At 63.4% G+C, this 27,053-nt stretch overlaps 2 protein-coding genes across 7 annotated transcripts in view; one reads left to right on the top strand and one right to left on the bottom strand.

The window, feature by feature from the left end:
• On the top strand, positions 1-7,161 carry NAB2 (NGFI-A binding protein 2). 2 transcript variants are annotated; one of them, XM_084610706.1, is made up of 7 exons: positions 1-99; positions 1,774-2,579; positions 2,993-3,126; positions 3,847-3,898; positions 4,314-4,446; positions 4,736-4,936; positions 5,521-7,161. In XM_084610706.1, the coding sequence occupies exons 1-7, from the start codon at positions 27-29 to the stop codon at positions 5,613-5,615; spliced, it is 1,494 nt and encodes a 497-aa protein (XP_084466832.1). In that variant the 5' UTR covers positions 1-26; the 3' UTR covers positions 5,616-7,161. The 2 variants fall into 2 exon arrangements, with proteins under 2 accessions (XP_084466832.1, XP_084466833.1); XM_084610707.1 differs by having other exon boundaries at positions 26-95.
• Positions 7,107-27,053, bottom strand: part of STAT6 (signal transducer and activator of transcription 6) — a 23,295-nt gene continuing 3,348 nt past the window's right edge. For 2 of the 5 annotated variants that reach the window (XM_084610702.1, XM_084610701.1), the window contains 21 exons: positions 21,354-21,492; positions 20,911-21,049; positions 19,256-19,339; positions 18,513-18,651; positions 16,833-16,894; positions 16,033-16,181; positions 15,486-15,617; positions 14,650-14,838; positions 14,427-14,514; positions 13,851-13,973; positions 13,366-13,458; positions 12,676-12,882; positions 12,489-12,583; positions 11,951-12,087; positions 11,616-11,762; positions 11,076-11,145; positions 10,617-10,742; positions 10,074-10,172; positions 9,241-9,333; positions 8,716-8,880; positions 7,107-8,625 (listed from right to left, as the gene is read on the bottom strand). In XM_084610702.1, coding sequence (XP_084466828.1) covers positions 8,502-8,625; positions 8,716-8,880; positions 9,241-9,333; positions 10,074-10,172; positions 10,617-10,742; positions 11,076-11,145; positions 11,616-11,762; positions 11,951-12,087; positions 12,489-12,583; positions 12,676-12,882; positions 13,366-13,458; positions 13,851-13,973; positions 14,427-14,514; positions 14,650-14,838; positions 15,486-15,617; positions 16,033-16,181; positions 16,833-16,894; positions 18,513-18,651; positions 19,256-19,339; positions 20,911-21,049; positions 21,354-21,469 — 2,577 coding nt within the window. In that variant the 5' untranslated portion in view covers positions 21,470-21,492 and the 3' untranslated portion in view covers positions 7,107-8,501. Of the gene's footprint in view, positions 8,626-8,715; positions 8,881-9,240; positions 9,334-10,073; positions 10,173-10,616; positions 10,743-11,075; positions 11,146-11,615; positions 11,763-11,950; positions 12,088-12,488; positions 12,584-12,675; positions 12,883-13,365; positions 13,459-13,850; positions 13,974-14,426; positions 14,515-14,649; positions 14,839-15,485; positions 15,618-16,032; positions 16,182-16,832; positions 16,895-18,512; positions 18,652-19,255; positions 19,340-20,910; positions 21,050-21,353; positions 21,493-23,385; positions 23,460-23,876; positions 23,898-27,053 lie in introns of those variants that run through there. The other 3 variants (XM_084610704.1, XM_084610703.1, XM_084610705.1) reach the window with 3 other exon arrangements.

The following is a 27,053-nucleotide window of genomic DNA, read 5'->3' on the forward strand; positions in this document are numbered from 1 at the left end:
CCCGGCCCCGGCCCCCGCCGCCGTGCATGCCCGGGCGGGGCGAGCCAGGCGCCGGGGAGTTGGGAGCGAGAGCGGCGGGGCGCGGCTCCAGCCAGGCCAGTAAGCGAGGGGGGCTGGCACGGCGGGGAGAGCTGGGGGGGCGGCTGGGCTGGCATGATGGGGAGAGCTGGGCGGGGGGCTGGCATGACAGGGAGCTGGGTAGGTGGGGGGCTGGTGCGGGGGGAGCTGGGGTGGGGGATTAGTGCTGGGTCGGTGGCTGGCGTGGGGGGCTAGTGCTGAGGGGCTGCTGCAGCAGGGAGAGTTGGGGGGCAGGGGTTTGGCATGGGGCAGAAGCCTGGGGGCAGGAGGCGCTTGGGCTGGCGCTGCGGGAGTGGGGAGTCCGGGCTGGGGGGGGCGGAGGCCAGAGAGTGGGGAGCTGGGTCTGGTACTGGGGAGGGAAGCCTGGGGCAGGAGGGACACAGGATGGCATGGGGGGGCGGTGTCTGGTTTCCCTGACAATGGACCATGGAGGTCTCCCGGAATCCGGGAGGTCGTGGAAGCTGTTGCCCCATCCCCCCCATGGCCTGGTGCCATATTTGCCCCTCACTCTCCAGGTGCTGAGACGTCTCCTGGGGGGCTGGCTGCCCCGCTCCAAAGTCAGGCTGGGGGGGGGGGGAATCTCAGGACAGTGCCCCCCACGTTGCTGCTCAAAGCTTCCTGATGGGATGCTGGGGAACGTGGATGGGGGAGTCCCTGGGGTGGTTCCTTCCTTCCCCATTCAGGGATGGAGCTGGGGACCCCGCCCCGCATTGGCACATCCCTGCCATACAGCCCCAGCGCCATAGCGGTTGGGGTGCCAGGGCAGCACCCTATGTGGGGCATTGTCCCCTGGGGGGGAAGAGGCTGGGTGCAGGGGGCGTATCCCAGGCAACCCCCCCCCCCCCGTGGGTGGTGGGGTGACCCTTCCAGCCTTGTGCCCACCTGTCTGGGGCCCGCCGCTGCCGCTGGGGGCCTTCTCTTGGCTGAAGGAGAGAGACCCCCCCCCATTGCACTGTAGTGGGACTGGTGGGGGAGGGGAGATCCTGCCGATCGGGATCTCCAAGAGCCAGTTGCCAACTGCTCTGGCTCCGGGGGCTGCAAAGGTGCCGGATTCGGAGGAGTCCAGCTGAGCTCCCAAGGCCTGTGTGCCGGGGGAGGGGAGCGGTGCTGATCACTAGAGGAGCCCCCAAAACGCTGCACCAAGCATGCCCGTTGCCCTGAATCCATGGACATCTCCCCGGAGCCCGCGGGAAACAAAGGCAGGATTCTCTGTGCGGGCACGGGGGTGCCACTTAGTGGGGTCTGGGTTACACTGGGAGAGTGTGAAGGAGGTGCTGGGTGTAGTGTGGGGGGCTGGCTGGGTGCAGTGGGGGGTGCAGCCATGCAGTGCCGGGAGGTCTGGGTGCTGGGTGCAGTGCAGGGAGGTTGGGGGTGCAGTGTGTAGTGCAGTGGGGGTGCAGCCGTGCAGTGCCGGGAGGTCTGGGTGCTGGGTGCAGTGCAGGGAGGCTGGGGGTGCAGTGTGTAGTGCAGTGGGGGGTGCAGTCGTGCAGTGCCGGGAGGTCAGGGTGCTGGGAGGTTGGTACAGTGCCCCAGGCTCTTACCATACACCGGCTGGTGCCCTTCCCTCTCCCGAGGGCTGGGTCGGGGACCCCGACTCTCCCAGCTGTGGTGAACTCGGGGTGGTGGCTGGGTCTCCATTCACCTCCCCCATGCCCTGTCCTGGCACTGACGCCTCCTCTCCCCCTCCCCCCACAGGCCTGCCCCACGCCATGGCCCTGCCCCGCACCCTGGGCGAGCTGCAGCTGTACCGGGTGTTGCAGCGGGCCAACCTGCTCTCCTACTACGAGACCTTCATCCAGCAGGGCGGGGACGACGTGCAGCAGCTGTGTGAGGCGGGCGAGGAGGAGTTCCTGGAGATCATGGCGCTGGTCGGCATGGCCACCAAGCCCCTGCACGTCCGGCGCCTCCAGAAGGCCTTGCGGGAGTGGGCCTCCAACCCCGGCCTCTTCAGCCAGCCCATGGCCTCCCTGCCCGTCAGCAGCATCCCCCTCTTCAAGATCTCCGAGACCGGTGGGCGCAAGTCGCTCAGCAACGGACACGCCAGCCCCGGCGAGGCCGCGGGCAAGGGGGGCAGCGGGCTGGCCACGCCGCCCGCCCGCAGCCCCTCAGAGCCGGGGGAGAAGCTCTCCCCCCTGCCCGCCCCGCAGTGGCCGGGGCGGAGCACCCCGGAGTCGGAGGGGGGCGGTGCAGAGGAGGACGGGGGGCCGCCCCCCTTCTCGCCGGGGGCAGGGGGGGAGCCGGCCCCGGAGCAGCTGGACCCGGAGCTGGCGCGGACGGTGGCGGAGAGCGTGGAGCGGCTGCTGCAGAGCTGCCCGCGGGGGGGCGAGCCCGAGCTGCGTGCCCTCCTGAAGCTCAACAAGAAGCTGGCCAAGGCGGTCGGGCACATCTTCCAGCTGGGCGACGGGGACCGGCGCAAGGAGGAGGAGATCCGGCGGCACAGCGCCATCTACGGGCGGGGCGAGGCCCGGCGCCGCGACGGCAAGCCGCTCACGCTGCATGAGGTGAGCCACGGGGGCGGGGCAATGGCCGCGGGCAGTGCACACCACTGGGGAGGGGGGCTTGGCAGCAATGGGGGCCACAGGGGAGCCCTTGCCCAGACCCCCCCCGCCCCCAAATGCAGCCACCTCTGGGGTGGGATGGCTCGGGAAGGGGAATCCTGTATCTGACTGCAGCAGTCCGTGGACAGTGGTGAGAGCAGCGGGGGCTGGCAGCCAGGACGCCTGGGTTCTATTCCTGGCGTCTTGCCGGCCCTCCCTCTATGTATCCATCCCTGGATCCTTTTATCTTGCCTTTGGCCCGTCTCTGCCCCGTTCCTGTCTCTCTGCCCCTCCCCGTGGTGTCTCGGCTCCTGGGGCCCCTCCCGGGGCCCGAGTCTCGGCTCCCACGCTAACGGCCTCCCTCTCGGGCCCCGCAGCTGACCATCAACGAGGCAGCGGCTCAGTTCTGCCTGCGTGACCACACGCTGCTGCTGCGCCGGGTGGAGCTGTTCTCCCTGTCGCGCCAGGTGGCCCGGGAAAGCACCTATCTGTCCTCGCTCAAGGGAGCCAGGTGAGCTGGGCCCCTCCCGTGGGGCCCCTGGGCCAGGCGGGGGGGAGCAGAGCGTGGGGTGGGGCCAGCAGGGAGGGTAGTGGGGTGCAGAGGAGTGGGGTGGGGCCCGGGGGAGGGCAGTGGGGCAAGGAGCTGGGCACAGGGGACACCAGGCTGCGGGGAGGCTGCTGCAGATTCCTGCCCCCAGTGCCCAGCGGAGCTGCCCTGCCCACTCCCTCTTGGGGGGAGGGGGGGCATTGGAAGCCGCCTTCCTCAGCCTCCTCTTTCTCCCCTCTGCCCCCGCCCCCCCCACCCCCCGAGCCAGCCGCCCACCTGCCCTGCAGCCCGGCCCCCGAGTTCCTCTTTCGCTTTGGTCATTTTCCATCTGAGCCACCGCGTCCCGGGGAGAGCAACATCAGAGGCGCCCCTGGGACGAGGCTGAGAGGTGCCCAGGAGAGGCCATGGGTGCTGGGTTGCAACCCCCGCCTCGCCCTGGATGAGCCGGCTCCGGCCCCGGGGCTGGTCCCTCCCTCCCGCCCCCGAGGGAGCGATGGGTGGCCGAGCCAGAGGAATCCCGGCATTGGAACAGCGCTGTGGCCCGTCGGCTCCGGTACCCCCCAGCCCCGGGCTGCGGGGTCTCTGCCTGCCCCTCGAGCTGGGGTCTGAGCCCTCCTGCCCCAAGGGGGCTCCCGGCGGTGCCGCCCGGCCCCTGACTCTGCTTGTCCTGCTGCTTCCGTGCAGGTCGCATCCGGACGAGAGCGGAGCCGCGCAGCCCAAGAAGCTGAAGCAGGAGGTGGGTGCTGGGCGGGTGGACGCCCGTGCCTGTGTCCCGGGGGTGCCGCTGGGCTACGTGCGGCTGAGCGCCAGGCACGGGGGACGACAGCTGGCTTTGGGGGCGCAGGAACAGCGGGCGAGGGAGAGGAGCTGGCACTGGGGAGGTGGGTGTCACCCTTCTTCGCCAGGGTCTGCCCCAGGCTCTGAGCTGCCTGCTGGGGGATTCCCAGCCCACGGTGCCATCCTGCCCCAGGCCCAGCCGGGGCCCCAAGCCGTCTCGGTGCATTGCCCTCAGGACAGCGTGGCCTGTGCCCACGTGGGCTGGGGCCGGCTCCCCCCCATCCCGGCTCCCTGGGCCTGCAGACCCGGCGGCGCTGCGTGAGCTCGGACCCCCCCCCAGCACCCGCCGCTCTAACCGCCCCCTCGCCCCGCAGGTGGGTGAGCAGAGCCGCCCCGAGCTCCTGCAGCTGCCAGGGGGGTCGGAGTCCTACGCCCCCCCGTACCGAGCCAGCCTGGAGGAGGACGCGGCCAGCCTGTCGGGAGAGAGCCTGGATGGGCATCTGCAGGGTGAGTGGGGAGCGTGGCTGGGGGGTGGGGGCTTTGTACTGATTAACCCCGTCAGCCCCACAGAGACCTTCCCCAGGCAAGGGCACTCGCCCAGACCCAGGGCAGGACGCAGACAGCCCTTGCGTTATGGGGTGTGGGGGGCAGGGTGCCCATGCATCTATCCCCCCATAGCTACTATGGGGAGGCAGAAACTGCACCCCCTGGCACCTATCTGACTCCTCCCCCGCCATGGGGCCCCCTGACCCAGCCCCCCACTGACACGTGTTTCTCTCTCTCTCTCTCTCTGCAGCCGCGGGATCCTGCCCCCGCCTCACGCCGCCCCCCAGTGCAGCCCCCGACCTGCCCCTCAGCCTTCCCCCCCACGGGCTCTGGAGCCGTCACATCCTGCAGCAGACGCTGATGGACGAGGGGCTGCGCCTGGCCCGGCTAGTGTCCCATGAGCGGGTCGGGCACCTCAGCCCCTGTCTGCCGGGCAAGACCCCAGGCCCAGGTGAGCTGCCCCCACCAGCCCCGCTCCCGGGAGGGGTGAAAGAGGGTCATGGGGTCTGCGCCCAGGAGGTCAGAGGTGGGATAGCGGGGGTGGGGAAGGCTCCTTGGGGTGGTGCAAGGCTGGGGGTGGGGGGAAGAGGGTCAGCCCCGCCCAGGGTTTATACCCAGCCAGCTCAGGACTATGCAGCCCTGGAGAGACCAGGTGTGCTTGGGGCTCAGAGGTGGGGAGCCCAGGGCTGGGCTAGCAGGGGCTGCGGGTCAGGAGTGGGGGGCACCGGTGGAGCTGGGGGGCCCGGGCCCAGCTCTGTTGTTTGCTCTTCGTCTCACCAGTTACTGAATGGAAAAAAGAAACAATTGTGGAAATTCCACCCCCCCCCGTCCGCCCGCCCAGACAGGAGAGGAAGGAAGCGGGGGCGGGGGGGGGCGGACGGGGGCGGCTGACGTCCTGGGAACCCCAGTGGAACCTGTGGGGGTGGAGGGAGGGTGTTTCCTCCAGAGAAAGCTGCTCCAGGGGGGGTCGATCCTGGGGGCAGTTGCCCGAGGGGACGGGGCCCTCAGGCTGACCCTGGCCCTGTCTCCCTGCAGAGTTCGAGGACGGGCTGGTGGAGGGGGGCCCCCCGGCCCAGGCCGAGTCCCGCCGGAGCAGCATCAAGGTGGAGCCGGAGACCAGCCGGCAGTGAGCTGCGGAAGCCCCCCTGGTTGGGGTGTGGGGCCTACAGCGGCTCCCCCCCTCCACTAACCAAGCAATAACCACAGGACTGGGGCAGGGGAGAACTGGTGGTCTCTCCTGGAGCCGGAGCATCCCCTCCCCGTCTGCCCCCCAGAGAGCCAGGCCTGGGGGCCCAATGCCCGTGGGCACCGGGAGGCTGGCCACAGCTGGCCACCACAGCAATATCTCCGTGCCCAGGGAGAAGGGAGGGTCTGTGCCCGCCCGTGCCCGCAGGGAAGGCGCAGTGCGGTTAATGTAACCAGCTGGTCACGTTCCGACTGCCACCAGACGGCCTGGAGCTCCAGCCCCCTGCAGCCGCCCCCTCCAAAGCCGCCCCCTGCCCTCACAGCTGGCTGCTTTAGCCCTGGGTTTTCCCCCTAGCCAGCTCCCCTTTCCCCCACCACGGGGGTGATGTGAACTTTAACTCTTCAGTTCCTGGATGTTTTAAGGGGGGGGTGACCTACACCCCCCCCCCCCAAGAGGCAGGGAGAAGAAAGGAGCTGGGGGGGACCCCAGGAAGAGGGAAGAGCTGTTGCAGGCAAAGCACAAGACCAAGGGGGGCTGAAGGGGCCCGGACGTGATCCTGGGGGGCTAGGAGGAGGTTTGAGTTCCGAGGGTCTGGCCTAGCCTCCCCCAGGAGCAATGAAGGGGAACCAACCTGCCGGACTGTGGGTGATGGGCCGGGGCTGCGGGCAGGGAGGCTAAGCCAGGCCTTACCTTCCAGTCCTAAGGGCACCCCACCTCCCCCAAAAAATTTCCCCTTCCACCACTGCCCCACCACTCCGCATCTCCCACCCCAAATTCACCGGCCCAGTGGTGTCTGAACAGAGGCGATCGTCCCAGGCTGCAAGACCCCCTCCCCCCACCAAATCTAACCCCGTCCCTGCTCCTGCCTCGCCCAGACGACCACTCCCGCTGGGCTGGGGAGGGGGGAACGTGCTGTCTTTTGCACACCAGCACCAACCCCCCCCCCCCCCGCATAACACACCCAGCATCAGCTGTATCCCCAGCCCAGGGACTCCGGTGCTGGCTGTTTGCACACAGCACAGGGTAGACAATTCCACCCCCCCAACCAGGAACCCTGCCCCAGCCCCCAGCATGGAGGGCATTGGGAAGGGGGGGGATTTAAAGGGACAATCAGGGTACCCCCCCCATGTCACCATCACAGGGGTGGCAGAACAGATTAAAAAGCCACCTGGCTGGCACAACGGCCCAGCTATAGAGCAGGGGGCACCAGGGAATGATGGGGGAGGGTCCCCTCAGAACCAGTGTCACTGCCCCCCGCATATTCCACAGGAGGCTGTTCCCCTCCCTGTGACTCGCTGGAGGGGGGCAGGCTGCACTTTGGAGCCCCTGCTGGTGACGCACCCCTCCCCAGTTCCTAGCAGCACTGGTTTGAGACCCGTTCACGCTCCCGTAGGCCGAGGGCTTAGAGCATTAGTGACTTTTCCTTTGCAACGTGTACAGTAGATTATTTATTTTGTTATTTTGGAATAAAACTTTATTTTATGGCTTAATCTCCTCCCCGCTCCCCAACTGCGAGGTGGTGGTGGGGTGGGCGGCAGAGCACAGGGTGCAATAGAAGAGGGGCGGCAGCAAAGGTGGGGGGCAGGGCTGGGCTAGCAGGGGGCTGCGGGTTAGGAGTGAGGGGCACTGGCCGAGCTGGGGGGGCGGGGAGCCCAGAGCTGGGCTAGCAGGGGGCTGCGGGTCAGGAGTGAGGGGCACCAGCAGAGCTAGGGGTGGGGGGAGCTCAGGGCAGGGCTAGCAGGGGCCTGTGGGTGGTGGTGGGGAAACTGAGGCAGAATCTCTTTCTATAGCATTTAGTAGCATCCCTCTTGGGGCACATGGAGCAGGCCAACATCCAGCTCTATCCTCGGCCAGGCTGGGGCCTTTAGGCCGGACCCTGGGCAGGGCCTGTGAATTGAGAGGGAGGAGGGTCAGGCCCCCAGCAGGGGGTGGGCAGGGAAGGATAGCGGTGAGGTACAGGCCCTTTAAACCAGCGCCCAGCCCCCGCTGAGCCTTTCCCCTGCCCACCCCTGCTCCTCCACCAGGGCCCTGGTTCTGCCCCCCCAGCTCTGGAGAAGAGGGTAGGGGGCGTCTGCTGCGTGTCTCTCCCCGCTCTGCCTGGCCCATTGCACCGCTGGGGTCCTCTCTGATCACAGGCGACCAGCCACAGGGGGCCCCTCATGTGGGGTCCAAAGCAAGGGGCAAGCTGGGGGGGGCGTGTTGATCCCTAAGGGTGCTACCCAGGCCCAGAGGGAGTCAGACCTCACTGGGGGAAGGGAGGTCTGGCTGCTCCCCCCAGCCCCGGCTGCTCATGCCCATGGCCTTCCACAGGCTGCAGAGATGGGGCGGGGGGGGGGCACACAGCCAGCCAGAGCTCACCCCCTGCCACTGGGCACCCCTTGCCCCTCCCCCTCCGTGGGGGGAATCAGCACCCCCACAACATGCCCCCCCTCCCAGGCTGAAATCCAGGCCTCCCAGAGCCCCTCTTCCAGTGTGTGGTCCTTTCCCACTCCACAGCTGCCCAGCTGGGGGTGGGGAAAAGGGGGGCTGCCCCTGCTGCTGTGCTTGCCAGCCCCAGGACGGGGTTGCGGGGGGTTCAGCGTGTTCCATGGTGCGGCGTTTGTACATGGCTAACACAAGGCAGTGATGGGGGGGGCAGTGATGGCTCCCAAGTGCCACACCGCTCCCCCACACCTAGCAAAGCCCCCAAGCGCAGCTCAGCCCCAGACTCCAGTCCGTCTGGGCCAGGCCCCGAGAGTCCCAGCTGAGACCACCCCAGCCCCTTTGCACGTCTCTCCTGGATGGGCGCCATTCTCCAAAGTGTCCAGCAGGGGGCACCCCTGCAGCGAGGTCACCAGCTGGGGTTGGCCATGGGGTCGCTGTAGCTGGGGGGCTGGAGCCCCTCCTCCATCTGGGCCTCGTACAAGAGCTGGGTGATCTCATCCTCCGAGGGCAAGTCCACGTTGTTGCCCAAACTGGCCAGGAAGAGAACAGGATGTGCGTTGGGAAGGCAGCCACGGCCCAGCCCCCTGTCCCACCCTCCCCGCGCCTCCGGGGGCACTTACCTCGTCGCCAACAGCTGGGGAGGGGCCGGCAGGAGGGGCCTGAAGGGCGAGATATGGCGAGCGGGCGAGAAGGGGGTGATTTCCGGCATCTCCTCGTCCATGGGGTCGGGAGACAGGTCGTCCAGGATGAGGTCCTCTGGCAAGTACCCGTAGGGCAGCAAATCCCTGCGGGGCACGGAGCAGCCGGTGAGAGGGAGCCGGGGGAGATGTGGGGGACTTGCAGGCTCGGGGCTGGGTGGGAGAGAACGGGACACAGGGCCTTTCCCCTCTAGGGGGTGCCAGCTCCCAGCTGACCCCAGGGTGGGGAAGGAGACCCAGGGCCTTTCACCTGTAGGGGGCGCTGGCTCCGATCTGGCCCCGGGGCAGGGATTGGATGGCTCAGGGAGGTGGGGAATGGGACGGGCCTTTTGCCTCTAGGGGGCGCCAGCTCCCTGGTGGCCCCAGGGCGGGGGGACTCTGGGGCAGGGCTGGTCTAGGGGGCTCTCCCAGCAGGGGGCTGGCAGAGGCGGGGGCCGGTTGTCTTACGGCGACAGAGGCTGGCAGCTGAAGGCGACGTTGGGGCCGAGGGGCAGCGCGGTGGCCGGGGTGCTCACGGGCGCTGGGAGGAGCGTCGGGGGGCTGCGGCAAGGACAAAAACGGGGAGTTTGTAAAGGGGTGCAGGAGGCGGGTAAGGCAAGATTAACCCCTTGCTCTCTGGGGACCGGGCGACACCACTGCCCCCTCAGCAAATGCCCCTGAAAGGTCCTAGAGTGAAACCCTGCCCGGGGGGTCAAGCCCTCCCTCGCTGCAAGCTGTACTGGCTGGCTCGGGGTGGGGAACGGGGCACGGGGCCTTTCCCCTCGAGGGGGCATCAGCTCCCATCTGGCCCCAGGGCAGGGATTGGCTGGCTTGGGGCAGGGGGAAATGTGGCCTGGGGCCTTTCCCAACAGGGGCACCAGCTCCCGTCCAGCACCACCAGGGTGGGGGACTGTCTGGCTCGGGGGCGGGGAATGGGGCATGGGGCCTTTGATAACCCCAGGGCTGGGTCTGGCTGGCTGAGGGCAGGGCAGGGAACTAGGATTTGGGGTTTTTCCCCTCTAAGAGGCTTGAGTGGATGGAGGAGCATCAGGCTGGCCTGGAGAAGCTGCCGGAGCAGGTGCATTGGCCCTGGTTTCTCTCGTACATTGCACACGGACTCTGTTGTCCCTACAGGAAGACACAGAGCTATGCCGGCCTTGCCTGGTCCCGCCGGCATCTGCCGCCCATGCCCTACGCAGCCCAAATCGGCACCGCCCCCTCCTCCCCTGAGCAGCCCGGCCCGCTGCGTGCGGAGCGGCCCACTGCACCCCAGAGCCTGGTGTGGGCGGCACGGCACCTACCTGTGGAAAGGAGAGGCACTGGGGATGCCCATGCTCATGCTGGCCTCCTCGGGGGCGTGGAACTGGGGCAGGACCATCTGGGCAGGGAACGCAGAAGAGCTGGCAGCAAACACAGATGCACACGGCCTTAGCACTGGGTCAGAGTCTCAGGGCCCCCCCCCCAGGCCACTCCGGCAACAACCCCCCAGCGTAGGGGGCATGGCTGGAGCACACAGCATTATGGTTATTCTCCACATGCCTAGGTCAAAGAGCCTAAGTTAGAGCAGCCCTGGGGCTGCTCTAATTGCCCCAGGGAGCGACCCAGCAGCGGGGGGCACAGGCTGAACCACAGCCTCTGGGGCTGGATGCCGCAGGGCGCTGGTCTCTCGCCCGCGGCCATCTGGGGTTAACACCTGGCTTGGGTCCCCTCTTGGCACAAGCTTGGCTGGCTTCATCCAACCCGTGGGCATGAAACGGCAGCCCGACCTGCTGGCCCCTGCTCCTGGGGCTGACATAGCGACCGGGCACTTATTGAAAGCAGCAGGGTGGGCGCTGGGATCTTACCGCATGTCAGGCAGGTGCAGGTGGTCCATGGGCTGCTCGGGCGGTTGCCCCGGCAAGCTGTATATATTCGTAGGGGCGGGGGGTGGGACAGCTTGGGGAGACTCCTGGGGGGCCAGCTTCTGATCCCTGTGGAGACACATCACCACCGTTCATGGGAGTGGCACGACGGGGGGGGGGCAGAGAGACGGGCAGCGAGAGGGGCTGTCAGGGCCTCGGGGGGCACAGGCAGAGACTTTGGTACATGCTCCACCCTGGCTCTGCCCCCACTCCGCCCCTTCCCCCAAGGCCCCACCCTCACTCCGCCACTTCCTGCCCTCTCCCCCAAGGGCCCCCCCCCCAGCCACTGGCTCCTCTCCACCCTCCCCGGAGCGTCTCCCACCAGCGGCCGGCCCCGGGCCCCCGGGAACAGCTGCGGCACACAGCCTGGGGCAAGGCTGCCCACAGCCCTCCCCAACCTACCTTTCACTTTCCACCGTCATCTTGATGGCAGTGGAGACATAGCCTCGGCCATCCTTCCCCATCTGCTCCTCTACGGGAGGAAACAGCAGTTGAAACTCCTGGGAGCCAAACCCAGGGAAGCGGGGCGGGGTGGGGGGCGGTCGACACACTCTGCGACTTCAGCTTTGGGTGGGGAGGGCCACGTGACCTCCTCGGCCCACCCAGTCGCTTGTGGGCTTTATGTTTCGGGGCTGGGCCCGGCACTGCTGCACTGATCCTGCCGGCGGGATGCCAAGCCGACGGGGCCCGGGGCCGATCCGCTGTGGCAATGCCCCCATCGCCCCCGCCGGGGCACGTTGCCCAGGCCTGGATTTGATCTTGCCCCCTTTCGGGGGCCTACAAGGGACGGGGGCAGATATGGCTTTGCAGTCACCCATCCCATAGGCCCAGCTGCAGTTGCAGGGGGTGACCCCACAGCAGCAGGGGGGCCAGGAGCCCGGATAAGGCCCTGGAGGTGCCCGGGGGTGCCCCAGGGCACCGGGGCGGCCCCTGGACACTCACTGTTGTAGTGGCTCCCAAACACCTGGTCCTTGGGCTGGTTGGGATAGAGGTTTCGGAGCTGGCCCAGGTCTCGGATGCGGTCGCCCAGGGAGCGGATGTGGAGGTCCTTGGCGGAGAAGGGCTGGATGTTCTCCACCTGGCTGGAGCCTGGGGGGGGGCACAGCGCGGCGGCTCAGAGTGGGCGGGGGGGCCCCAGTGCTCCGGGGGCAGCACAGGCTGGGGCCCTGCCCCTTACCCCTGTCCTGGGGCTCAGCTCTCCTGCTCCCTTCATGCCCCCCCCCCAACTCCAGCGAGCACCGAGCCGGGGGGGCAGGGCAGGGGGCACCCCCTCCTACCGTCCTTGCCGCGGATGACGTGGGCGATGGTGATGCCGCCAATCTCCGAGTCGCTGAACCGCAGCAGGAAGGTCCCGTCGGACTCCGGGCCCAGCAGCTTGCTGACGTACTGCTTGCTGATGAAGCCGACGATGAGCCTGGGGGGGGAGAGGGGTAATTGGGGGCGGGGGGAATGACATGGGTGGATGGACAGACCAGAGAGCAAGCTGTAACCTCTGCTGAACTCCACCTGCCCTCTCTGGCCTCCCTCCCCTCCCATTTCACTGGGCAAGGGAAACGGGAGGGGCTGGGGGTCAGGATGCCTGGGTTCTATTCCTCGCTCTGGGAGGAGAGTGGGGTCTCTTGGTTAACGCGGGGGGGGAGCTGGGAATCAGGATGGCTGGATTCTGTCCCCAGTACAAGGAGGGCAGCGGTGCTTAATAGAGCAGGGGGCTGGGAGCCAGGACGCTTGGCTTCTACCTTGGGTCTTCCACTCTTGAGGTGAACCCCTACGTCCCCTCCCATTCAGTCTTTACCGGGGCAACCCCGAGGCACCCACCTGTCCGACCAGTAGCTTTTGAGGCACCTCTTGGTGAGGTCGAGGACCCCGTCAAACCACTGCCAGAAGGTGAATCCCCGGCCAGGCAGGATCTCCTGTGAGCAGCCGGAGAGAGGGAGTGAGGCTGGGTCCCCAAGGGCAGAGCCTGCCCCCCCTCAGCCTGCCCTGGCCCACCCCCGCCCCTCACCTTGTTGAACTGGGCCCAGGAGACGCTGCGGTTGTGGAAGTCCTCGGGGCTGGCGCTGCTGTTGTTGAAGATTTTCTGGGCCAGGAAGAAGTAATGCTCCGGCAGCAGTCCCTTGTTGGTCTGCACCTCCGCCATGAACCGCAGGTTGAGGGTCTCGCACATCTTCTCCCAGGGTACCCGCTCGGCCACCACGAATGGGACCCGCTCCTGCCCCAGGGCATGGAGGGAGGGTCAGGCACCAGCCCCGGACCCCTGCCATACCAGGAGGCGGGCCGCTGGGGTTCCATGCTCTCGGGGTGGCCACGTCTGGGCACCAACTGGCCCAGACCCCGCAAGCGCTTGGCAGCCAGCGAGTTTGGAGTTAAACTCTCCTCCTTGTTCATTCATTAGTGGGGAGCAGCCCAGCCAAGATCAGTGAGTGAACCCAGAAGTCCTGGTTCCCAGCCCCCCAGCTTTAACCACTAGACGCGATTCCCCTCCCAAAGCTAGGGATAGAACCCAAGAGTCCTGACTCCTTGTCCCCTTTGCTCTAACGACCGGAGCCCACTACCTTCCCAGTTCTGGGTAAAGAACCCAGGAGTCCTAGCTCCCAGCCCCCACTGCTCTAATCACTAGCATCCCATCTCCCAGCTGTGGCAACAGTCAGCTGAAGCAGCCCCGACGCCACGCCCCCCTGCTCCCCACACTCACGAGCTCGGAGAAGGCGTTGTCCCACAGGACCGTTGCCTTGGCATTGTTGTCTTGATTCCCGTGCACAATGACCACAATCGGCAGAGACAGGGCCTGGAGGGGGGAGCACGGAGCGCTGGCCCGTCACTGGGGGGCGGGATGGGACCCCCATGCCCACCCCAGCCATGGCATCAGGCTGGGTGACGGCCCAGCAGGAGCACAAACCGGCACCGGGGTAGGCACAGGCCCCAGGTGGGGTCCGTAGGGCTCAGCGGCACCCCCCAGTGGTGAGACTGGGCAACGCCGGCTGGGGGCGAGAGCCCGGGGTCGGTCTGTGTCCAGCAGCCTCGGAGGAACAGACCCGACTCCCGGCCCACAATGCAAATGGACCCAGGCGTCCTGGTGGGGACCCCCCAGCTCTGCTCCCTCCCCCACCCCCGCCGCCAGAGTCCAGGGGCAGGACAGGGAGCCGGGAGCCACCCTCCCCCGGCACACCAGCCCGGTACCTGCAGGTGGAAGGCCAGGTTGCCGGGACCCAAGGTGACATCGGTGCTGAAGAGCGCGGCGCATTTCTCCTCCGTTACTGACTCGGAGCCCTTGCGTTCGCAGCGCTTGATCTTCTTCAGCAGCTGCCAGGACAGAGAGAGAGTCACCCCAGGGCCTGCAGCGACAGGGTCCCCCCAGCAAGGGGCGCAAGCTCCTTCCCTTGGCGTTACCAGAGCTCCTGGCACCCAGCTCTGCCGGTGCCCCTCACTCCCAACCCACAGCCCCTGCCAGCCCAGCCCTGGGCTCCCCCTACCATGCCCCTCACTCCTGACCCACAGCCCCCTGCTAGCCCAGCCCAGCCCAGCCCAGCCCTGGACTCCCGCCCAGCTCTGCCGGTGCCCCTCACTCCCGACCCGCAGCCTCCACAAGCCCAGCCCTGGGCTCCCCTCATCTCAGCTTGGCTGACGCCCCTCAGTCCCAATCCACAGCCCCCTGCTACTTCTCCCTTCCCCCAAACTGCCCTGGTTGACTCTTGGGCCCAAGCACCGGCTTGTCGTCATGGGGGAGGGGAGGGGGGGTACCCCTGCCGGACTCACCATGTTCTTGAAGGTGGCGCAGGACGTGGCGCTGGTGGAGTTGATCTCCAGGGCGACCGTATTGTGCACGATCTCCCCCGTGTTTTCACTGGAGCAGGGAGAGGGAGGGCGGTCAGCGAGGGGTTAATGGCCCCCGGAGGGTGGGGCAGGTCGTACAGTGGGGGGGCGGGGCGGGGAGAAGGAGTTTTTCCCCTCTCCCGCCACCCAGGCAGGATCAGCTCACCTGAGCGGGTTGCCATAGCCGCCGAGGGCCAGCTCCCGGGCCTGCTTCTCTGTCACCATGTCGGCTTTGACCACGAAGGGCTTCGCCGAGGGCTGGAGCAGCCGGGGGCCCAGCAGGAAACGTACACTGGCCTGGAACTTGGTCTGGGTCTTAAGCACCTGAGGGGGCTGCTTCTCCACCAGGAAGGAGCTGGGGTGGGGGCAGAAAGGGGGTCAAGGGCTGCCCATAGCTTGGCCAGAAGTAGCCACTGACACCGGTGCGGACGCAGGAGCTGATAGACTGAAGCTCCCGGTGTCCTGGCCCCGGAGCAGGGTCCCCACAAGGCTGAGATGTTAACCCCGCCCTGGTCCGAACTGTCCCAACCTCCCAAACCCACCCTGTTCTGCTCCGAGCCCCTCGTCCCACCTGAGCCAGATTAGAGCATGGGGCTGGGGCCACGTTCGCCCTTCTGGCAGGGGAGGCAACAAGACTGGATGGTTAGCGCAGGGAGCTGGGACCCAGGACGCCTGGGTTCTATCCCTGGCTCTGGGAGAGGACTGGGGTCTCGTGGTTAGAGCAGGGGGCCGGCAGCCAGGACTCCTGGGTTCTATCCCTGGCTCTGGGAGAGGACTGGGGTCTCGTGGTTAGAGCAGGGGGCCGGCAGCCAGGACTCCTGGGTTCTATCCCTGGCTCTGGGAGAGGACTGGGGTCTCGTGGTTAGAGCAGGGGGCCGGCAGCCAGGACTCCTGGGTTCTATCCCTGGCTCTGGGAGAGGAGTGGGGTCTCGTGCTTATAGCAGGGGAAGTCATCAAGTCCAGCCCCCCTGGCATGCTACTGCCCCCCCTGCCCCGCAGTACCTTTCAACCAGGGCACTCAGCACCGTGTTGAGCCGCTCCAGGAGCCGGGAGAGCAGGTCGGAGCCCAGCTCCCCGCCGACCGCCACCACCTGCTGCTGCAGCTGGAAATAAATGTCCACCAGATTCTCGCACCTGCCGAAAAAGCAGCCGGGCAGGGGACATGTCTGAGCCGACGAGGACGGCCCAGCTACCGTCCCCGAGCTGGGGCCGGAGTCTGGTCTGTGCCGACGGATCCCACCCTGTCTCAGGAGCGCCACCTAGTGCCCAACAGACCAGGGGCTCTGGGAGAAAGGCGGCAGCTGATCTCTCTGCATCTCAGCTTGACCCCCCCGCAGCCCTACCACCACCATGGCCGGAGACCAGTCCAGCCAGGAGCCCTTCCCACCCCCAGGCAGGAGAGAGAGGGGCTCGGATCCCAGTGGGGCCGCCGGCAACTGGGAGAAGGAGGGGATCTGTGCCCCCTCTGGAGCCCCCAAGAAGTGGGGAGAAACCCCTCTGCCACACCCCAGGCTGTGAGGCTCGGCCCCCCCCATCCTCTGGGGCTCACCTCTTCTGGAGCGGAGCCAGGTTCTCCTCGAAGACAGCCCCGTTCCCCGCCAGCTGCTGCTGCCGCTTCCAGATGTGGAGCCTCTTCAGCACCTGCAGCTTGGCGCCTTCCAGCTCCTTCATGGCCTCCAGGATGAGAGCGGGCAGATCCTGGGGCGAGACAAGGCGGGCGGCTTGCTGGGGGGGGAGGCGACGAGCCGGGCGGATGGGGCCCGGTGCGGTACCTGGCACCCCCTGCCTTGGAGCAACGCGTGGGCCTGCCCCCCACGGCAGCTGAGCCCGGCGGGATGAAATGGGTGAGGGACGGAGCAGCTGACACAAAGCCACCTTGGCCTCCTGCCCCACACGCGCATCCTGGGGAGAAGGAGGGCATGGTGCCCTGGCCGGCCCCCATCTCTGCCCTCCCCACCAGGCCTCAGCGGAGGGGCCGTCACTAGCGAGGATATGGCTGGCTGCGGTGTCCCCACCCCCGGCCCCACATCCACTCACACACCAGCTGACTGTGTAATGCAGCTTCCGGCCTCCTTTGCATCACCGCAGCAGGAGACCAGCTGCTCTTTGCTGACAGCTTCCCAAAACTGCAACTGATCACATGTAACCTCCCCCCTACCTCCCCCTGCCCCCCCCACGCCCCTCGACCCTAACACCTTGCGCCTCCCTTGGGAAATCCAGTTGCTTTGCATCCTCCATCCCTACAAGCGACCGGATCTGCGCTCACCGGTCGGTCCAGCTACCCCAGCTTCAGCCCCCTCACCCCATTTTCAGCCTTGTCACTCCCCAACCCCAGCCTCCATTACTCACGTTCCCCTGGAGTTTCCCGTCTGTCTTCATCTGGGACTCCTGCAGACTCGTCTGCCGGCAGGCTGCGGGAGGAGGAGTGGTAAAGCCCTGGTTAATATCCGAGCCCAGAAAACAAACTGCCAGGGGGCTGCTTCCGGATTCCCCCCGCCGCCCCGGCGCAGCGGGGCTTCTGGGTCCCCAATCCAGAGGGAGAGCAGTCGGTCGCAGCTCTAGCTGGAGCAGATCATGCTGTCCGCTCAGGACAGTTCCTGGGTTCAGTCCCCAGCCCAGGCCCATGATCCCCAGCGTCATGCAATTTCTAGCAGGAGAAGGAGCTGGGGCGTGAACCCTGGAAACGGGAGACGAGCGGGATGCCAAGAAGATACTGAGCAACCGGAGGGGAGAGATGGCTGGCGAGAGGGCAGCGGGTGCTGATGTGGGGGTGGATAAACGATCCCGCAGCCACGTCGGGGCCGTGATTTTCAGTGCCCTGCGTGTCAGGACCGCACCGCGAGGGCTCAGCCCTGCAGAGGGTCCAGGCCACAGTCGAGGCCCCGCGATCGGTGTCTTTGGGCAAAGTGACAGGAGAGAAGCCGGCTCCCAGCTCTGAGGGGGGAGGAGGGGACGTGTCTGGGGGCAGGCCACGGGGCGGAGCGGGATTGAAGGGAGACAGAGAGCAAATGGAGCTGAAGGGCCCCACGCCCAGGCTGGGAGGGAGCCCCTGTCCCCATAGCGTGGAGGCCGAGCTGGGCCGGGGGCACATTTCGAACCAGGCAGGGCAAGCGGTGGAGGGAACAAACCCAGACCAGGCCCAGATGGGTCTAGTGGGGCCTGTCCAGCCGTTGCCATGGCGATTGCATAATTAGCCTGGTCACTGGGGTTTGTGTCAGGGAACCGGGGTCAAGGTCAGAGCTGGGGAGACACGCCCTGGTGCACCGCCCCCGACTCCACCCCATCTGCACACCTCCAGCCCGCCCACCCTCTGTCGTCGAATCCCCTTCCAGCCCCTCCCAACTCCGCCCCCTTCACACCTCCAGCCCCGCCCACCCTGTCGTCCAATCCCCTTCCAGCCCCTCCCAATTCTGCCCCCCCTTCACACCTCCAGCCCGCCCACCCTCTGTCCTCGAATCCCCTTCCAGCCCCTCCCAACTCCGCCCCTTCACACCTCCAGCCCGCCCACCCTCTGTCCTCGAATCCCCTTCCAGCCCCTCCCAACTCCGCCCCTTCACACCTCCAGCCCCGCCCACCCTGTCGTCGAATCCCCTTCCAGCCCCTCCCAACTCCGCCCCCTCTTCACACCTCCAGCCCCGCCCACCCTCTGTCATCAAATCCCCTTCCAGCCCCTCCCAACTCCGCCCCCCTTCACACCTCCAGCCCCGCCCACCCTGTCGTCCAATCCCCTTCCAGCCCCTCCCAACTCCGCCCCCTCTTCACACCTCCAGCCCCGCCCACCCTGTCGTCCAATCCCCTTCCAGCCCCTCCCAATTCTGCCCCCTCTTCACACCTCCAGCCCCGCCCACCCTCTGTTGTCCAATCCCCTTCCAGCACCTCTTTAACCCCCATCCCTTCACGCCTCCAGCCCCGCCCACCCTCTCTCTCTCCAATCCCCTCCCAGCCCCTCCTAACTCCACCCCCCTCTTCACACCTCCAGCCCCTCCTAACTCCTCCCCATCACTCCTCCAGCCCCTCACCCTCTCTCACCTCTGGTCCCGTCTCCCTTCTGCTTCCACCGTTCCTGGAGCACCTGGATCTCCCCGACTCGGTGCTGGAGCCTCTGCAGGTCCAGCCCAAACTTCAGTTCCTCCTGCCTGCGGTGGAAGCTGAGCGGCAGGTGGCGATCCTAGGGGAACAGCAAAGGGGGTGGGGGTAAAACATGAGCCGAACGTCCCCCCCACGAGCCCCCCTGTGGTGGGACAACCTCCCCATCCCTGCAGGGAACCGGGTCCTCCACCGGGCTCCTGCGGCTTTTTAAGTTCTGATGCTTTGGCATCAGGCGCTTCTCTGGGACAGCAGCACCTGGCAGGAGGACACGGAGCAGCTGGAGGGGCTCATTTACCCAGAGGTGAGCGATCATCCCGCAAACCACATGGCCCGAACCGCTGCTGGCTGTCCCATGTCTGCAAGACCCACGTGGGACCAGCAAGGAGACCACAAGGCCCTATGTAATTCAAGCAGCATCTACCTAGCCGTGCCCCCGCAGTCCCCTGGGAAATCACCTTGCACAGACCCCTACACTGGCCAACTGATAGGCCAACAGGGCTGACCGGCACTGATGTGCCCTCCATCTAGGGCCCAAATCCTCCCCAGCCAACATACAGGCCGACAGACACCACCAGCTGCCCAGCTATGGAGGGGCCGGGAAAAGCTACAGTACAGGCTGGGATGGAGGACAAGGTGCAGTCGTTTATCACGGGTTTGTGCCCGCACAGGTGTGAGTCACTGACCCGTTTGAGCAAGGCTGCTCTCTCGCCCTCCAGAATTCCTTTCACGACTGCCACCAGCCTCAGCGGGTCTCTCCGATACGTATTCTGGAATGGGAGGGCAGGGGGACATGGTTAATATTAATAGAGGGAGAACTCCCACTCTCCCCCTGACTCCGGCACCCTGCATCCTCAGTCACACTTGTGCGAATTGGTGCAAAACAGCATCTGCTCGTGGGCACGAATGGAAAATTCCGTGGCTGCGGGTATAACGGCAGCTAGGTGCCCACAGGTCTTTGTCTCCCCCAGTAGTGCATCCACAGAGAGGCTCATAAAGCCACTATAGACACCCATGCTTCAAACAGCAGAGGCTCAGGGTTTGACCCCTGTAGGTTCAAATTAGGCTGTAGGCCCATGTGGGTTGGTTACAGGGTTGGGTGAGAAATGGTTTTCCCATCCCCCAGGAGTTTGAGGTTTCAGAATTTTTCCTCCACCCCAAAACAGGACAAAAATTCAAAATCTTGAACATCTTTGCAAACCAATAATCCAGAAAAAAAAAAAAAAAAAAACCAACCCTGGAGTGGCTCAGTCGAAAAGTTTCATTTCAACAGCTTGAAAATGTTTTGTTTTGATTTTGTTCGTATAAAATAACCAAAATGGCAAAAGCAAAAAACTTGTTTTGAATCGTGGGGAAAATTTTTTTAAAAAACTGTCTTTTTGGCAGTTTTTTGAAAGCAGGAGCTTTGGTGAAACAATCCCCTTTCTCGTGGGCAGTTTCTGTTCTAAGGAATTGACGTTTTCTGACCAAAAAGCATTTCAGTTAAAAATTCCTGATGTGCTCCGGCTGGTTTTTTGACCAGCTCTGAATATTCCTAAGCAGCTAAAAATCAAAACAGAAGAGTCTGTCGTAAAAGTTCCAAGATTGGCCACACAGCAGCTGTGATTTTAAGCTACTCTAGACTCTGCTATTAGCACTGAAGTACTCCAGGCATGTAACGTAGATAGGGCTAATATTTCAAAATATATCTTCAGAAAAGCCCCGATCCTTTAAGGAAAGCCCTGTGTCCATGCACTGCTCATGGCCCAGTCAGGGCTTAAATTTGTTCCAGGGAAAAGGATAGTTTGATCCAAGATTTAATCGCCTCTTTGTATTTAATAGAACTTAATGATTTTTTTGGTGGGAAAATTTCAAAGATTCTTTTTTTGTTGTTTTTTAAATTTCCTAGCAGGAAAAAAAAAGCAATTTGATCGACGAAAAACCCAAAACCTTCCAAGTTTTCAGTAAAAAAACCCCAAAACACACGCTGGATTTTGAGAGCCAAACCCTCCCCCCCCCCCCGCAACATTTTAAATAAAAGCAAAACAAAAAATCCCACAAATTTTTATCAAAAAATTGGACGTCATTAAAAAAAAAAAACCCAAAACCAAGAGTGTCACCCAAAATGCAAATTTTCTGAAAAAAATATTTGCTTTGCCCCAAAAACGTCATTGGGGGGTGGGGGGGGGTTGTAATATTGGCTGTAATACTTGATGCTGCACTGGGAGGTGCTGTTGAGTGTGAATGTTAACCAGTGTCTGGGACCAAAGCCATGGGGGGAGGGGGTTGGCTGGGGGGTTATAAGCCGAAATAAATAACCCTAACCCTAACCCCCCACTCACACACAGCCTCCGGGCCATACCTCCAGGTTACTGACGTGCTGGAGGACCTGACGCTGCTGCTCGTTGCCGCCAGCAAGGCCACGGACCTTTTCCACCATGGTGGAGAGCAGCGCGCCGGCCGCGCTGATGCAGAAGGAGTCGGTGCCGGTGATGAACTCCCTGGCAGCGGAGGAAAGGGCAAGAGAGAAAGGGAGGGAGAGATGAACGAGTGCAGACGTCCCGGCCTCCTCTGGCCAGCCCAACTGGGAGAACCGAACCTCGACTGGGCTGTCTCACGACTTCGGGGGCCCAGCTTGGGATTTTCTGAGCGGGAGACGCTGCTCCACTCCTCCAGGAGGAAGGAACCACTTGGATTCCTCCTGCCCTGAGCTTGTGCAGACAAGACGGGAGGCCCAAGAGAGGCTGGGCAGTGGGGCGTTTGTCGTAGGGAGCGAGGGGCGTGGGATGGGCGTTCCCCACTCACCACGGCTGGTTTTCCAGCCAGTCCGCCAGCAGACTCCGCAGGTCACGTGGGAACTCCCCGAAGAGGCCACTGAAGTGCTCTGGAGGCATGTGGGAGACGAGGCTCCACAGGGACATCTTGGAGCTGGCCGCCTATGGGGCTAAAAATAGATAGGAGAAGGCGGCGTGAGCCAGGCCTCCAACTATTCATAGTTAACCCCTCAAGCCTTCCCTGCAAACGACCCGAGTCCCTGGCGTCTCCCTCAGGGACCTCTGGAAAGAGCAGCATGGCCAAGTGGAGAGAGAGTATCCTGAACTAGGCCTCAGGAAACCCGGGCTCTATTTCTGGCTCTGCTGCTGGCCTCCGGAGTGGCCTTGGGCAAGTCACTTCCCCTCTCCGTGCCTCAGTTTCCCCCCATCTGTGAATTGGGGGACAATGCAACTGACCTCCTTTGCAAAGTGCTTCAAAGAGAAGAGCTCAGCATTGTTATTATGTGCCGGGGCCAGTGACAAATTATAGAGAAAGAAAGAACGGGTGACCCGGTCGTTATACTGCTAGACCCCGGTTCAATTCCCTGCTCCGCCCCTGCATGACCTCATGTGCCTCAGTTTCCCCATCTCTACAATAGGGAGAATAGCACTGCCTCACTGGGGAAGGTTGTGGGGATAAATACCTCAAAGTTTGGAGCTCAGATACTACAGTAATGGGGGGGGCAGAGAAGTACCTAAGACAGGTTATTGATTTTAAAGTCTAGGTCAGAGGGAGTTGGGGCATGTGGGGCTGGCAGCACATCTGTCCCATCTAGCCCTGCTTAGCTGTCCCTGGGATCACCCTATCAGCTCAAGGGCCGGAAAATCATTTCCAAAGCCTGTTATCCCTGTCCACCCCCATCCCTTGCACCAGTTCTCCCTTATCTCCCCCAGCGTGGGAGCATCCAGCCCCTGGGGAGTGCCCCCCTCCCCGCGCCGCACACCATCCCAGCAACACTTAACAAGCTGGTGGGATTCATTGACACGAGATTTCTTGGAACTCAAGACCCTTTATAGAACAGGAGCTGTAATGAGAAGAGTTGTGGCCGGGCTATAAATCCTCATGCTCCAGGACAAATGCCGCCCTCTAACTTCTGGAGGTCAGGAAGAAACTTCCCCCAGAGACAGGTTATTCTATATCTGCTTCCTGCAGAGGTTTCTTCACCTCCCCTGAAACCTCAGGTCCTGGCTTCTGGTGGAGACAGACAGATAAAGGATCCACTACAGTCTTGCATCCTTGTGTCCCCTTATTCCTTCCAGGGTCCAGGAACGGGGCAAGTTCTGCTGTCGGTTCCCAGCAGGGAAATCCCGCCGGGGCCCTGCAACAGGACTCCCCGTTTGCAATGAAAACCAGACACACTTCAGGCCAGATCCTCAGTTAGCGTCGATCAGCTTCACCACCGCTCGGTTTCCATAGAGCTGCTCTGGTTTGCACCAGCTCCTGATCTGGCTGTTATTTCTTCCCCTCAAGACAGATCTTTTGCACGTCGCTGCTCGGAGGGGAGGCAGCGAGCGGAAACCCTGGCAGGATTTTGCTCCTTCTGGGATCCAAGCCAAGGAGCGGCTTTTGGCTTGGGCTGCATGCGAGAGTGAGCAGCCAGGGGCCCCCGGAGATGGCAACCAAGGGCCCGGACTAGTGACTGTTACCAAACAATAACAGAAGCAAAGTACGAGAAGAGGTGGAGTTTGCAAAGGCCTTGAGGAGGCAGCGGGCAAGGCCAGGAAACCAGACCAGGATTACAACATAAGCAGCATCTCGGAGGAAACAAACAAAACCAGCCAGGCTTGCCTGCTTTGGGGAAGTGGCTTTGTGCGTCTGACAGGGGACGCTGGCAAAAACCCAGGGCCTTTTTCTCCCTTCTGCTGGCATTGTCTCCTACGCTCCTGCCGAGCAGATGGAAAAGGCTTCTGATCTGCTAGCATTTGCCACCCACTTTGCACGCCTTCGGCCGGGGGCGGAGGGGTGGGGAGAATCCACGTGTGGAGAAGCCACTTAAGGAAGAAGCAAAGCCCTTAAATCTCACCTATCTCCTCCGGGGCTCGCTGAAATCAGCAGGGCTCAGCCCTCACCCACTCCCCTCAGCGTAAAGCTGGCAATGCCGCTGTCCCAGCGCGAGCTGGGCCCGGGGATTCCTGAAACAGGTTAATTTTTGACCAAGGGATACTGGCTCGAATGCAACATAGTCTGATCATTTCAATCTCCCAATGCTGATAAGGCTCAGCCTACAGGAACGGAGCCAGTGCATGCTGGTAAATACCCGCAGGTTCGCCCCAGCGATCTCCTCCCACTTTGCAGAGCTTGATTCAACACGGACGCTGCGCCATGGGCCTGGCAGTGGAGGGTAGCTCTGGCCGTGGGCCCCCCCATCTACCTCCTATCACGTGGGCCCGGGGGGGGCAGAGAATAAGCTGTAGCCCAATCTGTGCCAGCCAAGCCAGCTCTGCCCTGTGCACTGGGGGTGAATGGGAGCCCAAGAGCAGGGCATGGTACAGAGCCCTTATGTCAGCGCCATACCAAGGAAACTTCCAGCACTGGCGGATTCTCAGATGGCCCTGCCTGTCTGGAGTGGCGCTGAGGGGCTTCTGAGTGAGAATCAGAGTGTGTGGTGCCCAGATACCATAGGGATGCTCAGGATGTAAGAACCTAAATAGAACAAAAAGGGGAAAAAAGATGGGTATCTTGCTCCCCGGCCCCCCGAGAAAGAGCCAGTCCCCCTCCATTTAAAGCTTACATGTGCATGCATAGGGCCGGGTTACATCATAGTCTAGACCCCAGAGTCCCAGGAGGGATCAGAACTTCAGCATTCTGTTTCTGACCCTCATGTGGGCGAAGAAAAGCTAGAGAACAGGACCCAAGTGGAACCCATCCCTACCTGAGTTTGCAGAGAGCCAGAAACAATAGCTCCACCATGCTTAGCTTGACTCTAAAAGCCACGGCCACACCAATGAAAGGTGGGGTTATGGTGCAGGGGCAGGACCACAGTGTCCCCTCCAAGTGTGTTGTACCTAGGACCCAGAGAGCCTCAATTCAGCGGCGTGTGAATTCAGTCTCCCGCCGACTGTCCCTGTTGAGAAGTTATTACTCCACACCTCATGTGGTAACCACCATTCTCCACTGCAATCTCTGTTCCTGTACAAAACGGCCAGCATTCAGTGTCAACTTCCCCAAACCCTCTAAGGAGAGCTCCCAGGAGAACAACTCCCTGGAGTTTGTGTATCTCAGGGATGCTCAGGAACGTTTGCAGATCAAACACAGCTGGGCGGGTGTTAACCTGCTCCCCTGGGCAGGAGGGGATGCATCACAAGCCAAATCAAACATGCAGTTACCAGTGGGAGGGACATTGGACCCTTGCGTGCCCATCACCGTGGTCTCTCATTCAACCCGGAATGAAATCACACACCCCGCCTGGCACTGTCCCAACCCCGTGAGGCTGCCACTCAGTGCTTTAAGCCACCTGTCCCCTGCCGCGCTGGCGAGCCTGAACAACACTGCCCTCTAGTGTCCGGGACCACTTAGCAGATAAGAGACCTGCTACTAGCTGCAGGCAGGGGGAGCACTCCTTTAGCTCAGGCTGGGGATCTGTGGTTCCAATCCTGCACCAGCCGAAATTTGGCCAGCCGCACCCGTCTCCCTGCAGAGCGCTGGGATTAGCTCCTGTTGATTTTGGAGATCAGCCATCCATGAAGCAGTTTGCATCTGCAGTGGCTGGCATGCGACACCTTCCTGCTGGTTCCCTGGCTCCTGCTCCCTGCACCCACCGGGGCCGTTCGCCCGCAGTGCTGGGGGCGTGCAGCCGCTCAGAGGCTGCTGCTCCAGACCTGCCGCTCATTATGTTCCCTTCAGACCGTTGCTGACTCAACCGGTCGTTACACGTTTCCATGGACCAGCGACCTGCGCAGCTGGCGACAATTGCCTCATGTTTTGGGGGCGCATCAGAGGAACAGCCAGGGCAGGAATCTCCCCCGCGGGTTCCTCCATGGGGGCAATCAGTTTCGCTTCCCTTTCTGGTGACTGGCAGCTGCTGAAGAGGCCATTTTAATCTCCCCCACAGCGGGGGGGGCACTCCCTGACCCCCCCAGGGAAAGGTGGAGGGGGGGCACAGCCCATTTGGGAAGAATAGAGGCCTCTGTGGGCTTTCTACTTAGTCATAGCGCATTGGGAAGCCGAGGCTGCGTCCCAGCCCTGGAGACGGCAATTACTCATGAGATGCTCTGTCATTTCCTGACAACACGATGCACAACCCCCCCCGGGCCCCCCCCCCCAGTTCCATGGACCCCCTTCACCCGCCCCCGACAATCAGTCTTTGGGCAGGAAGGCACCTGTGCTGCAGGGACAGGGAGCACCCCAGCTGGGCCCTTCCCCTCCCACAACGCTCCCTGGAACAACACATGACTCCGAGTCCCCCGCACGCCCACAGTTCCTGGCACAGCGAGGCAGCTCGCCGCTCGGGATCGGGGGCGGTGGGGAGAGCCAGGGGCCAGCTCCGTGCACAGCCCCCCCCCCCGACACCCCGTTTGGCTCCCGGAACAGGACGCACCCGGCATGCAGAGCTTTCTTGTTTTTTTTCTTGGAGGGGAGAAGCCAGCAGAGATTTCAGGGGAGCCGCTCGCGGAGGAAGGAATTCCCAGTGGGTAAAGCCCAGGAGACCTGAGATCTAGTCCTGGCTCCACTCACTCCCATCACTCCCATCACTCCTCTTCTCCGAGCCTCAGTTTCCCTCTCTTTGCTGTGGGGAGAGGGATGATTCAGCCCCCTGAGGCTCAGATTTCAGGGTGATAAGAGCCGTGAGAAAGCTGCCAAGCCAACTTCTCTCTCACAGGCTGGCAGATCCGCACCCTTGCACGGTGTGAAGCAGACGGGAAGCCACAGATTGCAGCAAAAGAGCCACAGACACCAGTTCATATGGCAGTGAAAGCCCTGCTGATTCAGAGAGAGAGAGAGAGAGACCGGGGCTTCCCCAGGTGACCCCACTCGGGCCTGACGCTCGGCAAAGCGTCCAGTGCTTGCCTTTAGCCCGCAAGAGGATCAGGGCTGTTTCTAATAGTAGAATCACTGGTGACTTTCAGAGAGATCGGTACTCTCAGCACCAGACAGCGTGCTGGCTGTGGTTTTGAACATGCCCCGGCACGCCTGCGGAACTGACTGCCACATGATTTTGTCACACCTGGCAGAATTTCTAACATGACCCTCCTTAGATGAATAATGGGAACATCCCCAGCACACATCCGACCGTCTAGATAAGAGCTATGAACTCCCCGCCCAGGGGTAAGGAAGGAGCAGCCCCAAGGGGCAGGGGCTGGAGAGGATTGATCAGGGGAGGCAGTGAGCCAGAAGACTGGCACGGTACCAGGGGAGCTGAAGCCTAGGGTACAGGGTGGAGCTGGGATACCTGAGAGGATAACAGAAGCCTCCCCCCCCCCGATCCTCCTCCTTGAATTTTACAACCCACGTGCATTTCGCTAGGAGCCACGGCTGCCTGTGCTTGTGTGGGGAACGCATGAGAACAGGGAGTGTTTTGTGGTACTGCCAGGGAAGCTGGTCCCCATTTTGCCCCCCGCCCAGGAGGATGCCACAGCCCCTGTCCCTGCCATGTGTGCTCCCACCCTCGTGTGGGAGATTTCATGACTCGCAGGTGGAAGAGCCATGAGGAAATTCACATTGCCAGGCTCTTCCCCCATCAGCCGTTCCCCT

The sequence above is a fragment of the Lepidochelys olivacea genome (genome assembly GCF_965140295.1).
Source record: "Lepidochelys olivacea isolate rLepOli2 genome assembly, chromosome: 20".
Classification (NCBI taxonomy): domain Eukaryota; kingdom Metazoa; phylum Chordata; order Testudines; family Cheloniidae; genus Lepidochelys; species Lepidochelys olivacea.